General features: G+C 40.0%; 1 protein-coding gene across 1 annotated transcript in view; it reads left to right on the top strand.

Annotated features, from left to right (window-relative positions):
* The first annotated feature begins 163 nt into the window (after nt 1-163).
* LOC139642377 (NACHT, LRR and PYD domains-containing protein 12-like) overlaps nt 164-13,891 on the top strand; it is a 32,659-nt gene continuing 18,931 nt past the window's right edge. The window contains exons 1-7 of the mRNA XM_071517186.1: nt 164-229; nt 3,643-3,777; nt 5,143-5,262; nt 7,486-7,605; nt 8,426-8,661; nt 8,759-10,565; nt 11,870-12,043. Coding sequence (XP_071373287.1) covers nt 198-229; nt 3,643-3,777; nt 5,143-5,262; nt 7,486-7,605; nt 8,426-8,661; nt 8,759-10,565; nt 11,870-12,043 — 2,624 coding nt within the window. The 5' untranslated portion in view covers nt 164-197. The remainder of the gene's footprint in view (nt 230-3,642; nt 3,778-5,142; nt 5,263-7,485; nt 7,606-8,425; nt 8,662-8,758; nt 10,566-11,869; nt 12,044-13,891) is intronic.

The raw sequence follows: 13,891 nt of genomic DNA, 5'->3' as shown, positions 1-13,891 counted from the left end.
GCTGTGTTGTCTCTCATTTTCACATATTACTGATCCGTGCACACGTGGGTATGGATTCCCAATTTTTTTTTTTTCAGCAGTTGACCCCTGTGGGGCACCGTAGTAAAGGGCTTCAGTGGAGGGAACACTCGAGGAAATGGAGAGGGGAGGAGCAAACTCGAAAGTGTGAGTGAACGACAGAGCAGAGCAGGACAAGTATGTCGGAGGAAAACAGGAAGGTTGCGGCAGGGTGAGTGTTATTACAACATAATTATTATTTTACTGTAACAGTGCTAAACAGTCTCTGAGTTGTCACCCTACACTGTAGAGGGAATAAGAGTCCGAATGAACTGAACAGCTTATCAGTGATTCCTCTGTGGATACACTGTCTTTAGCCCCGCAACAGCAGGGCCTCTGTGGAAGGTGTTGTCGGTCGCTCTGTTCACCACTTTATGGGTCACTCGGCCCGCAGGGAGTTAGACTGTTGACTCTGAAGCGGGAGACCGGAGTTCGATTCCCGGCAGAGACGCTTCCACAAAATTCAACAAGGTGATACTAAGGGTGTTTTCACATATAGTCCTCTTTAAACGAACCGAACTCAGTCCTCTTAAAGTGGACCAACAGAAAAGGGACTCAGTTCTTTTTGCGTTCACATTATCAGTTCATTTGAAAGAGGACTCAGTTCTCTTTCTGGTTCACTTCAGCTCTGATGGGGCCTCAGTCCTCTTTCTGTTCACACTATAGTAGTTCCTCTGGAGCTCAGACCTTTACTGCTATGTAGCCTATGTATTTACTGTTATGTATTATTATTAGCCTACTGTTATTACTTATTTGCTATTCATTTATTACTTTTACCATCATCCTCGATTATCACAAAACCTCTGACATAATCAATTGTACTTCATGCCAATAAAAGTAGTTTAATTACATTGAACTTCATGCCAATAAAAGTAGATTAAATACATTGAGAGAGAGGGAGAGGGGGAGAGGGAGGGAGGGAGAGACAGTGTTGCCAACTAATTTTCAGGGGAAGTTGCTACAGGCAGGTCGATTTGTTGCTAAAAGTTGCTAAATGAAGTTGTGATGTCTTGCGTGATGACGTCATTATGTAATGACGTAAAACTGCGTCATTACGTAGAATACACAATGACATTACTCAAATTGACTGTCCATCTCGGCAAAAAATATGATTTTAAAATTTGTTTAGATTTGTTTGTTTATTATCATAGTTTTTTATTTGTAAAAGCAATTTAAACACAACACATTTTTTATGATCAGATATTTTTATTTTTTACCTTTTTCAAGACTAGCTTAATTTTCGTCTGCAGTGAGTGCGCTAGCATGTAGTAACGTTACTGAAGGCTTAGCCCTTTTCAGATTGTTAATGCTACTTTGTGAAGGAAATTCTAAATTCGTCTTTTTTTTAAATTGTGACTTCCTAACCAAACAATTGTACTCTGAACTGAATGTGTTTAAATGATTTGACCAAAAAAATTAAGTTTGTCTCGTCGAAAGCATGCTACTGCTACTGCAGTCAGCCAACGATTGCTGCTGCTGCTGCCTGTGCCTGGCTATTGAGCTGAGCCGTCACTACTGCTGATGTCACTCACAATGCACTTTTGCAGCCAGGCAGACAGACTGTGTGTTGTGACTGAGTGTGTGACAGAGAAAATCATTTTTGTGTCATTTAGAGGGAAAATGTGTGCATTTTAGCATTTGAGTCCCTTTTCACAAGTTGCTAAAAGTTCCAAATACATTTTTAAAAGTAGCTAAATTTGTTGCTAGGTGCTTTTTTGAAAAAAAAGTTGCCAGGGTAGTCTGAAAAGTTGCTAAATCTAGCAACAAAATTGCTAAGTTGGCAACACTGGGGAGAGATGTGTCTTATTTCAGACGATTCTCCACTTTTTCTCATTTGATCGCATGTGGTAAAGTACCTTTGACGTAGTTTTTTTTTTGTTTTTTTTTTACTTTTACTTTCACGCGGCACTGCAGTGCGGTCCTAATGAAGCCCCTCGCTTTCATATGAACTGAAAATTGGAGGAAAACCTTAGCGTTTCTGTGTTGTAGACAGGTGCCGTTTGATGTGTTCTTTGTTCCATATCTGGAGAAGTGCAGTAGTTCCATCCTCGGACCAAACTACTCCTCGTCCACTAGTCTTGCTAGCGTTACCATGGTTGCCATGGTTACGTCTATTTGTTTTTTCGAGCGTCCCAGCCAAGGAGGATGTGATTTGTCTACGGCAAGACTGGAGGGCTAAAATACAATGGCAAAGGGCGAAGCGAACCTGGAGCGCTTTGTGTTCACAATGCACAAGGTAAACGAACCGCAACGCGGACTTGAAGCGAACCGTACTCAGACCACCTCCCGAGGAGGTCTGAGTTCGGTTCGTTTCAGAGGGGTCTGAGTTATTTTGGAGTGTTCACATATGCGCAAAAAATGCTGACTAATCGCTCTGACTTCGTTTGGAGGGCTGAAAGGGACCAAGTGTGAAAACACCCTAAGTTACCAGGGGCTGTTTTCACAAGCTTCCTAGTAGGAGAGTCGGTCCTAGCGTAGCCCCGCTGGGACTGACACCATACTGCGTGCCTAGGCCTAACGGTGAAATTTAAAGAAAGCTCTTAGAATGATGACATTTTCTAAGACTTTCCTACGGACTTTAAATCCTAGTAAAAAAAAAATCCTAGTAAAGGTAAAAGTTATTCACAAACTGTTAAGAATAGAGAGGAGGACTTTTAGGAGTTTATTAAGCAGAGGACAAAATGGCTGACAGACTGAGAAACAGGAAATGTTCTCCAAACACGGAATGACAGTGAGCTAAACGCTACAGACTGTATCGTGCAGGGACGATGTTTGTGTTTGATCTCATTAAGATGCACTCACATCTCCCACTCAACAAAGTAACGCTGGGCGATATGGTTGAAATCAATATCATGATAATCATAATGATTTTTCTTGATATCAATATATATCACGATATGGTTCATGTATGCAAAATCACGTTAAATAATAAAGTTAATGTTCATCTCATTGGACCGAATGGTAATGTTAGGTGTGATGTCAAACAAAACAGAAATATTCAAATAATATTCCTACCATACCTCATTTTATGAGAGTTTTTAAATAAAATTTGCTTGTCATCATCAATTCAGACAGCAGAAATGTGTGTCACGGTATTAAAATACCTTCATATCATCACGATATGATTCCACTGAAAGACGATAAACGATAATATTGAATTATTGCCCAGCCCTAGTAACGCTATTACACCATTAATGTTGTTATAGATATATATTATATATAGAGAGAGTAAATTGTGTGATTATCTTGTGTGATTCCTTGAGTGCATTCTGTACGACCAAAAGAGGCGTGTTGAGATTTTTCTTGATCAACCAATGACAGCGTCTAAAAGAAAGTGTCATCATACCCAGCAACGGGGTCAACCACACCTCACTAAGATAAAAGTTCTTGTTCATTCCTTGCTCAGAGTTGCTCTGACAACTTTCCTAAATCACTCATGAGCTGGGACTCCTTGCTGGGAATTTTTAGGTAAAGTAATGAGATCTCAGAGAGTATTTTCAGAATGTGTAAATACGGCCCGGATGTAATGCTGGCTGGGTTGCTTATACAGTGTGTGTGTGTGTGTGTGTCTGGTTTACCTCTCAGACTGACTGAAGTCCAGAAGATGAGTGTTCCTGTGGAGGAAGAGGAGGGCAGAGCAGAGCCTCCAGTATCCAGCTGTCTGTCTATGAAAGATTTTCCTCCAGTCTTCAGTAATGAACATGGACCCTCAGACACAAAGTAAGAGGACTGGTTACACTGTAAGCCCACTTGATACAACCTGATTAAATGAGAAAATGTTAAATTATGAGGGTGCTCAAAGTAATTGCAGTAGAACATAATGAGGCAAACTATAGATCTGTTTCTATTTTAAGTGTTTTATCCAAAGTACTTTGAACAAATCATTTTTGAACAGATTGAAGGTTTTCAAAAACATAATCTCATATGAATTTTAATCTGGTTTTACAAAATCACATTCCACAAACACTTGTCTCACAAATCACTTGTCTGACACAGATTTTGTCATGAGGAGGTGGATAACGAAAACTTTTGTGGAATGGTGTTGCAGGACTTGCAAAAAGCATTTGATACAGTAGACCACAGAGTTTTGCTTTTAAAATTAAAAGCCATTAGTTTTAATCTCTCATCTAGAAATTGGGTTGGTTCAATGTCACTTTGATTATCCAGTATTCCTCAACATCTGAAGAAAAAACAAAGTAATCAAACCAAATTAGAGAGCATACTTCTAAAACTCCAAAGAAAAATGAATTAAAAACGGATGACATGAAAGTATACTAATAATAGGAATGAACAGTATGAAAATATATGAATACATGTGAAAATTATGAAATTCATGAAATGATTAAATATCAAACTACATGTATTGTTTGTATATAACAAATGAGGAAAAATATTAGAAAATGAAAACATTATGAATTTACAGCATATATACAGTATTGCAGCTTCTAGGTGTAAACTTTATTTGAGAAAGCCGCCCACAGAAACACCATCATGGACATAATCAATGCTGTGCTGAATCCACAAGTCTGGACTTTCCCAGACTTGCTGACTCGTGGACTTTGCGAGTGGGTGATATTTCCCACAGTTCATTGCACTACAGATATGATTATAAAAGACATCAAGTGACATATAAGCCCGTCCACTTAGCATCTTTTATGTAAAGCTCTGCTTCCTTGCAAACTCGCATATTCACACTGAGCACTTCAGTTAACGTCAGACTACATAAAGCCAAAGTTTATGAGTCCATAATTCATTTGGATTCAGCAGCTGAATCCAGACTCACAGAATCACAGACTGAATGCAGATGAAAGCAGACTGAGCCCTCTCAGACGGTTATGCGTATTCTGACGTTGACTCAGTGTGCTCAGAGTGACTACATGAGTTTGCAACGGTGCAGGACTGCATAAAAGAGGTGAATGGGACGGGCCTTCTCCCCTCATTTGTTGCCATGGATACCACTGACGCAAAAGGCCATGTTATCAAAAACTTAAGATGTGCAGAAAAACTGACGATGTGCAACGTTGCATGAATTGTTGTCTGTCTTTGTTAGAACTAATGATATGTATAAAACATTTATGTTTCCAGAAGTCAAGTCCACAGGCAGAGAGCAGAGTCTCCAGTACCCAGCTGTCTGTCTATGAAGAGTGACTGGTCTATGAGTAATCCTCCTAAGTTCAGTAATGAACCTGGACCATCAGATACAAGGTAAGAGGACTGCTTAGACTGTAAGCCTACCTGATGGAATATAATGAACTGAGTATGAAGACAAAATGCTGATCTGTCAGTTAGATTGGTTTGCCTTTACTGTTACATTACACACTATGAGAGGATTGTATTCTTGAAGCAAAACTAGTTGTGAAGATATCCAGGAAAGACACTGGATACTGCTTTACAATACAACTGTTCAGCCAACATGGATCTTCATGTGGATTATTTTAGCCAGAAATGATGGAGGCATTTTTGCAGCAAAACACCTGAGAACTTGCATGTTGGAATTTATACTCAGAGAGTATTCACACATCTGTGTCCTAAAGTTGAATTCACTAAAGATTTACTGATCAGCAAGTGAAAATCTGAATATGCGGATTACATGGGTGGTGGAGAGGGAGGGGATAATATGATGGAAATAATGAGAGACAAGAAAAAGAGGAAAAACGATATAAAACACAGTAGACAAAAAGGCAATGTTATCCAACTTAAGTAATAGTAAATAAAATGTCACATGCTAAACTGTATAATGCCTACTCATATAGGGAACATGCATCTATGCCCATATGGAGATGGTTATATGTACAAATTTCTACACAACTATTGAGTAATCCCACCATGGTGCACCAATTGTGCACCATTGATTGCACCTTTATATTGAGGCAGCATGATGCTATCTGATCATCTAGATAGTAGATAGTATTGGCAAATCTTGACATTTAATTTGCAATTATCAAGACAAAGTTTTTAGTGGAAACTTTACATGGTGTTTTCTGATGATAGCAGACAGTTATAATAATCATTTAATCATTAATTTAATTAATCATTAATTAGTATAACATCAGTTATACTAAGTACAAATACAGTATATGAATGAAAAGTTTAAAAAACTATATAAATTACACCATTATGAGGGTGTTCAAAGTAATTACAGTATAACATGAGGCAAAGGAAAATGAATTAAAAACGGATGATAGGAAAGTATACTAATAATAGGAAACAAACAAACAAAAAAGTATGAAAGTAAATGAACATACATGAAATTTATAAAATTATAAAAATATCAAACTACATGTATCGTTTATAGATATAACAAATGAGGAAAAATATTAGAAAATGAAAACAATATGAATTTACAGCATATATACAATATTGCAGCTTCTAGGTGTAAACTTTATTTGAGAAAGCCGCCCACAGAAACACCATCATGGACATAATCAATGCTGTGCTGAATCCACAAGTCTGGACTTTCCCAGACTTGCTGACTCGTGGACTTTGCAGTGCGTTCCTGTGAAGTCCAAGAGGGGTCTGGGTCTGTCCTGTGCCAGAATTCATCAAGTCTGTAAGGGCTCTCATGTGGACTTTTGGGGCTTCCAGAGAGTCCGCTACCCTGCAGATTTTATTAGTGAGATTTCCCACAGTTCATTGCACTACGGATATGATGATAAAAGACGTCAAGTGACATATAGGCCCGTCCAATTAGCACCTTTTATGTAAAGTTCCCTTGTGAACTTGTGAATTCACGCTGAGCACTTCAGTTAACGTCAGACTACATAAAGCCAAAGTTTATGAGTCCATAATTCATTTGGATTCAGCAGCTGAATCCAGACTCACAGAATCACAGACTGAATACAGATGAAAGCAGACTGAGCCCTCTCAGACGGTTTTACGTATTCTGACGTTGACTCAGTGTGCTCAGAGTGACTACATGAGTTTGCAACGGTGCAGGACTGCATAAAAGAGGTGAATGGGACGAGCCTTCTCCCCTCATTTGTTGCCATGGAGACCACTGATGCAAAATCTGGCATCCTGGACACTTAGTGGTCTAAGGCGTGCACCATGTAAACACAACGTCCTGGGTTTGAATCCGGCCTTGGACCTTTCCCACATGTCGTCCCCCTTTCTTCCCCCTTTCCCGTCTCTCTCCACTGTACTCTCCAATAAAGCAAAAATGGCTTAATTAATAATATTAAAAAAAATACAGAGAGACTGGAAGGCTGTATCTCTTGGTGTCTCTTTTGGACATGTAGACGTACATTGTGAAAAACTATTCACCTTAACATTCTGTTTACAGCTGCAGATAACATGTACAGAACATGCAGATTTGGATATGAACATAACTAGCTGTTCTCCTTATCAAAAGGCCATGTTATCAAAAACTCCAATTGTTGTCTGTCTTTACTAGAACTAATGATATGTATAAAACATTTATGTTTCCAGAAGTCAAGTCCACAGGCAGAGAGCAGAGTCTCCAGTATCCAGCTGTCTGTCTATGAAGAGTGACTGGTCTATGGGTAATCCTCCAAAGTTCAGTAATGAACCTGGACCATCAGGTACAAGGTAAGAGGACTGCTTAGACTGTAAGCCTACCTGATGGAATATAATTAAATGAGTATGAAGACAAAATTCTGATCTGTCAGTTAGATTTGTTTGCCTTTACTGTTACATTACACACTATGAGAGGATTGTATTCTTGAAGTAAAACTAGTTGTGAAGATATCCAGGAAAGACACTGGACACTGCTTTACAATACAACTGTTCAGCCAACATGGATCTTCATCTGGATTATTTTAGCCAGAAATGATGGAGGCATTTTTGCAGCAAAACACCTGAAAACTTGCATGTTGGAATTTATACTCAGATAGTATTCACACATTTGTGTCCTAAAGTTGAATTCACTAAACATTTACTGATCAGCAAGTAAAAATCTGAGTATGCCGTTTACATGGATAGTGGAGAGGGAGGGGATAATATGATGGAAATAATGAGAGACAAGAAAAAGAGGAAAAACGATATAAAACGCAGTAGACAAAAAGGCAGTGTTATCCAACTTAAGTAATAGTAAATAAAATGTCACATGCTAAACTGTATAATGCCTACTCATATAGGGAACATGCATCTATGCCCATATGGAGATGGTTATGTACAAATTCCTACACATCTATTGAGTAATCCCACCATGGTGCACCAATTGTGCACCATTGATTGCACCTTTATATTGAGGCAGCATGATGCTATCTGATCATCTAGATAGTAGATAGTATTGGCAGTATTAGCATCTTGACATTTAATTTACAATAAAGTTTTTAGTTGAAACTTTACATGGTGTTTTCTGGTGATAGCAGACATCAGTTATAATGAATTGTGTTCATCTCCACAGAGAGAGGAAGAGGAGTAGTGGTGTTGTGAAGCAGCAGCTGTCTTGGTGTGCATTGTGTCAGGAGGACCTGAGGGATCCAGTCTCTACCAGCTGTGGACACTGGTTTTGCAGACAGTGCATCACCTCATACTGGGACCAGTCTGGTTCATCAGGAGACTCCGCCTGTCCCCAGTGTGGAGAACGATCCAGAACAACACCTGGACTGCAGACACCCAGTCAAACTAGCACTGCACAAAGTAAGACTGGGGGTCAGTATACTGTTGTCACCATTTCTAAAACCAAGAAACAATAGCATATTTGTTAAACACTTGCTTATTCTTTCTTCTCTTCCAGCGGACAGCGGTCTGCAGGAGGATTTAGATGAGCATAAGATCAGTCTGAGAAGGAGATGTGAATTTGTGATAGAAGGAACTGCTGAAGCAGGAACTGAAACCCCCCTCAATAGGATCTACACTGAGCTCTACATCACAGAGGGACAGAGTGAAGGGGTTAATACTCAACATGAGGTGTGGCAGCTTGAGACAGCATCCAAGATGGAGACCTTCCATGACACTCCAATCAAGTGCCACGACATCTTTGAACCCTTACCTGGCCAAGAGAGACACATCAGAGTAGTTCTGACGAAGGGCGTTGCTGGCATTGGAAAAACCTTCTCAGTGCAGAAGTTCACTCTGGACTGGGCAGAGGGCTTGGAAAATCAAGATGTCAGTCTTGTGATTCTGCTTTCGTTCCGGGAGCTGAACTTGATCAAAGATGAGCGGTACAGTCTTCTCATGCTGCTCCGTGTTTTCCATCCAACATTACAGATGGTCACAGCAGAGAAGCTCGCTCTCTGTAAACTTGTGTTCATCTTTGACGGCCTGGATGAAAGCAGACTTTTATTGGATTTCCAGAACAATGATGTTGTGTCTGATGTCAAACAGACATCATCAGTAGATGTGCTGTTGACAAACCTCATCGAGGGGAATCTGCTTCCCTCAGCTCTCCTCTGGATAACGTCCAGACCTGCAGCAGCCAATCAGATCCCTCCTACACGTGTTGACAGGGTAACAGAAGTACGAGGGTTCACTGACCCCCAGAAGGAGGAGTACTTCAGGAGGAGATCCAGGGATCAGGAGCTGTCCAGCAGAATCATCTCACATATCAAGGCATCCAGGAGCCTCCACATCATGTGCCACATCCCGGTCTTCTGTTGGATCACTGCTACAGTTCTGGAGCACATGTTGACAACAGACCAGAGAGGAGAGCTGCCCAAGACCCTGACTGAGATGTACTCACACTTCCTGCTGGTTCAGACAAAGAGGAAGAAGCAGAAGTATGATGAGAGACATGAGATGAGTCAACAGGAGCTGACGGAGACTGATAGAGAAGTTCTTCTGAAGCTGGGGAGGCTGGCGTTTGAACATCTGGAGAAAGGCAACCTCATGTTCTACCAAGAAGACCTGGAGGAGTGTGGTCTTGATGTCAGAGAGGCCTTGGTGTTCTCAGGAGTGTGCACAGAGATCTTCAAACAAGAGTGTGTGCTCTTCCAGAAAATGGTCTACTGCTTTGTTCATCTGAGCATTCAGGAGTTTCTCGCTGCAGTCTACATGAGCCACTGTCACAAAAACAGGGATAAGAAGGTACTGAAGACATTCCTGGGACAAGACAGGAGTATATTTGGCAGCAGTGACCCATCCCTAGATGTCTTCCTGAGGAGAGTCATGGGAAAAGCTCTGAAGAGTAAAAATGGCCACCTGGACCTCTTTGTCCGCTTCCTTCATGGCCTCTCACTAGAGTCCAACCAGAGTCTCTTAGGAGGCCTGCTGGGTCGGACAGAGAGCAGTCCAGAGAGCGTCCAGAGAGCCATCAGCAACCTGAAGGAGATGAACACCTCCAAAACCTCTCCTGACAGAAGCATCAACATCTTCCACTGTTTGATGGAGATGAACGACCACTCAGTACATCAGGACATCCAAGAGTTCCTTAAGTCAAAGAACAGAACAGAGAAGAAACTCTCTGAGATCCACTGCTCAGCTCTGGCCTACATGCTGCAGATGTCAGAGGAGGTTCTGGATGTGTTGGACCTGAAGGAGTGCAACACATCAGGGGAGGGACGAAGGAGACTGATCCCAGCTGTGAGGAACTGCAGGGAGGCTCGGTTAGTAGTAAATATCAACATTATACAACAGTGCAGAGCTGCCTTCACACCTGACACCATAAGAATTACAATAAAGATATATAGTTCCTCAAACATACACACTATAAAATGTTGTTAAAATGTAATGCATCACTGTAATCACATTACATTTTCCTGTAACGGAGTAAAATAAGTTATTTTTCAGAGCGACAGAGAGAGCGAGCAAGAGATAGAGAGAGAGAGAGTGAGCGACAGAGAGCGAGAGACAGAGAGAGAGCAAAAGACAGAGAGAGATTGAGAAAGAGATCGAGAGAGAGAGAGCGCAGAGCAAGTAGGGGCTGAGCAAATCAATGCACTACACGCAGCTCTACAATGAAATAGTAAAATAAAATAAAAAAACATTTGTGGTGGTCAGTGTTGATATTGTGGCGGGCCGCCACAAAGTTGTCTATGTATGGGAAACCCTGTCTAACTTTATTATAAACCTTAAAAATATTTTGAGTCTGTCATTATTTAGACGACTTCTGCTGGTAATGTCGGCTTAGGTCGACAATATTTATTGTCCCAATGAACAGAAGTAAGCCTAGCACAATCACTTTAGGGTATAACACAAAAGCAATGTAATGATTAGTGTAACTAATTACTTTTCTTGGGGAGTAATAAGTAAAGTAATTCATTGCTTTTCATGAAAAGTAAGGAGTAATGTGTAATTCATTACTTTTTTTCCAGCAGTGACCTCAACACTGGTGTTAAATCTGTTTATTCCAGAGATTACAACTCAGTTGTGAAAATATTCTTGAATTGTTGTTGCAAATGCAGTGAGAGCAAAGTACACTTGTAGTTTTCAGTTGGCTGTTTAAAGCTATCATGTTAGTGAACACAGTTCTTCTGTTTAGCTGTAATGAATGTTGTGACTTTACAGAAAAAGTGTTGTTTTTATACTTATCTTCCTTGGGCTGAAGGGATCTTAATACAAACCAACCAAGGAGCTTCAGGAGTTAAGAGGCTGTGGTGAAAAAGTTTAGAAAGAGGATATTTTATCACAACAGACAGCAGTATTTCCAGAGGATAGTGTGCACATTACAATTAGTATTACATGATGTGGTTGTTGTCTTTTTTTTTTAAATCTACAGGACTGTCATGTAATGCCTGTGTTGTTTCTGCTTGGTCTCTGCTTATATTATACATTGAGCACATTCTCTAATACAAATTAGTATTATCATTTTTAGTTGTTGTAGTATTAGTAGTATGTTGTTTTGATTGGTATGCTTAGTCTCAGTTTTGCTTTGATAATCACTCATCTCACATTAAATCTGTATTCACAGACTTTCTGGCTGTGGACTCTCAGACACACACTGTGAAGTCCTGGTCTCAGCTCTGAAGTCCAACCCCTCCCATCTAAGAGAGCTGGACCTGAGTAACAACAAGCTGCAGGATTCAGGAGTGAAGCTGCTGTCTGCTGGACTGGAGAGTCCACACTGTAGACTGGAGACTCTGAGGTCAGACAGCATTTTTTAATTATGTGCTGACATGAATATTATATCAATATTGCGGTGACACTTATGCATATTTTGATGAGATATTGCACTTTATAGGTTTTGAAGGACTTGAAGTACTGCATGGTGCAAAAACATTTTAATTTCAATTTAATAAAACAGTTTAAGTTTAATGAAACTTCTTAGCTATTTGGACATTTTCAGAATTATGAATTTTGAAAGGCCTACCAGTTGTTTGGCTGCCATATTTTCTATAATAGAATAAAGTTTGCTGGTCACCAGGCTGGTGACCAGCATGAGGAGGAGGTGCCAGGCTGTTGTGGCTGTGTATGGTTCTTCCACACGCTACTGAGGCTCCTGACTGTTTGTTAAATGAATAAATTGTAAAATTGCCAATATGTCTTGTTTCTTCCTTGTTACTGATAGACTTCAATCATCCAATCCACCAAACAACACCAAACAAGAGTCAATAGCAACAGCAGAATAAGCTGTTTGGCATTGGCAGAGAAGATTTGGGAAATTTTTCATGAGCGCAACCCACATACTCAGCTGTGCTGCTCATCCCACAAATGCATGTTCCTTACAAATGGGGCACCATTTAAAAGGGAAATAAACAGGCTTTCCAACGGTATAAAATGTATTGCCAAGAAGCATTGTTACAACAGAGAAATAATCGACCAAACACAAAGTTCCGAACTTTTTGTTCGATGTTTATATAACAAGACATATAACACATGTAACAAGTCTCAATAAAAACATATTCAAGAAATAAAAAGAAATAAAAAACTAAAAATCACAACACATCAAATTGCATTCCATCGTGGTTGATCAGGTCGGTTAATTAACGTTAGGGTTATTGTTAATGTGTTTTTTTAGTAGTTTTTTAAAACTTGCCTTGCTGGGTGCTTCAATGATCATAGTTGGTAACTTGTTCCCCATTGTGATGGCCCTATACATTACAGAACTGCACACTGCATCTGTTCTGGGTTTTGGTTTAACTAGATAACCCTTAGTAGCCTGCCTGGTAGTGTGAATATGTTGATCTCTCACATCATTTATTTGTGAGTACAGACAAATTGGCTGTTTACTATAACAGATATTCCAAAAGAAAGCCATTAGATTGCATGCCAACCTCTCCTCTACTCTGAGCCATGAGAGACTGGCATGCATTCTCTCTGTACTCTGCCTCACATCTAATAGACAGGGCAGTGCAAGCCTTGCAGCTTTATTCTGAGCTATTTGGAGCTCAGACAGATCTTTTTTGGCTGCACCCGACCAGACTGCTGAGCAGTAATCAAGGTGAGATAAAACTAGTGCCTGTGTCACTAGCACTCTAGAGGCAGGGGTAAAAAAAAGAGGAACATGTTCTGATGCATGATATTCCTCTACCCATTTTCTTAACAATATTTTCAATATGTTTCTCCCATGATAGCTGCCCATCGAGTGTGATACCAAGCAAATTTGCCTTTTGAACCTGTTCAATATCCGAGCCTTTGAGTGATAGGCACAGCTGATTATCATTATTAGTGGCATGTTTGGCCCTGAACATCATACTTTTGCTTTTTGGTTTTTACATTCAAAACAAGTCTATTCTCACATATCCAGTCAAGTAATAGTTGCAATTCAGATTGAAGTGTGTTCCTTAACTCAGTTATGTTAGTTGATGCAAAATATATAGTTATATCATCTGCAAATAGAGTAGCACTGCACTTATCCAAAACATAGGGCATGTCATTGGTAAATACTGAAAAGAGTAGCGGCCCAAGGCAACTCCCCTGGGGCACGCCACACTGTAAGCATGTAGGGGAGGAAAAACTACCATTAAAAAACACAGACTGCATCCTATTGGAT

This window comes from Centroberyx affinis, unplaced genomic scaffold, assembly GCF_046629955.1.
Source record: "Centroberyx affinis isolate AG114_WGS23_722 - 3 ecotype Tasmania unplaced genomic scaffold, CSIRO-AGI_Caff_v1 ptg000472l_1, whole genome shotgun sequence".
In the NCBI taxonomy this organism is placed as follows: domain Eukaryota; kingdom Metazoa; phylum Chordata; class Actinopteri; order Beryciformes; family Berycidae; genus Centroberyx; species Centroberyx affinis.
Note: the sequence above shows the minus strand (reverse complement) of the source record. Positions and strands in the feature narration are given on the sequence as shown.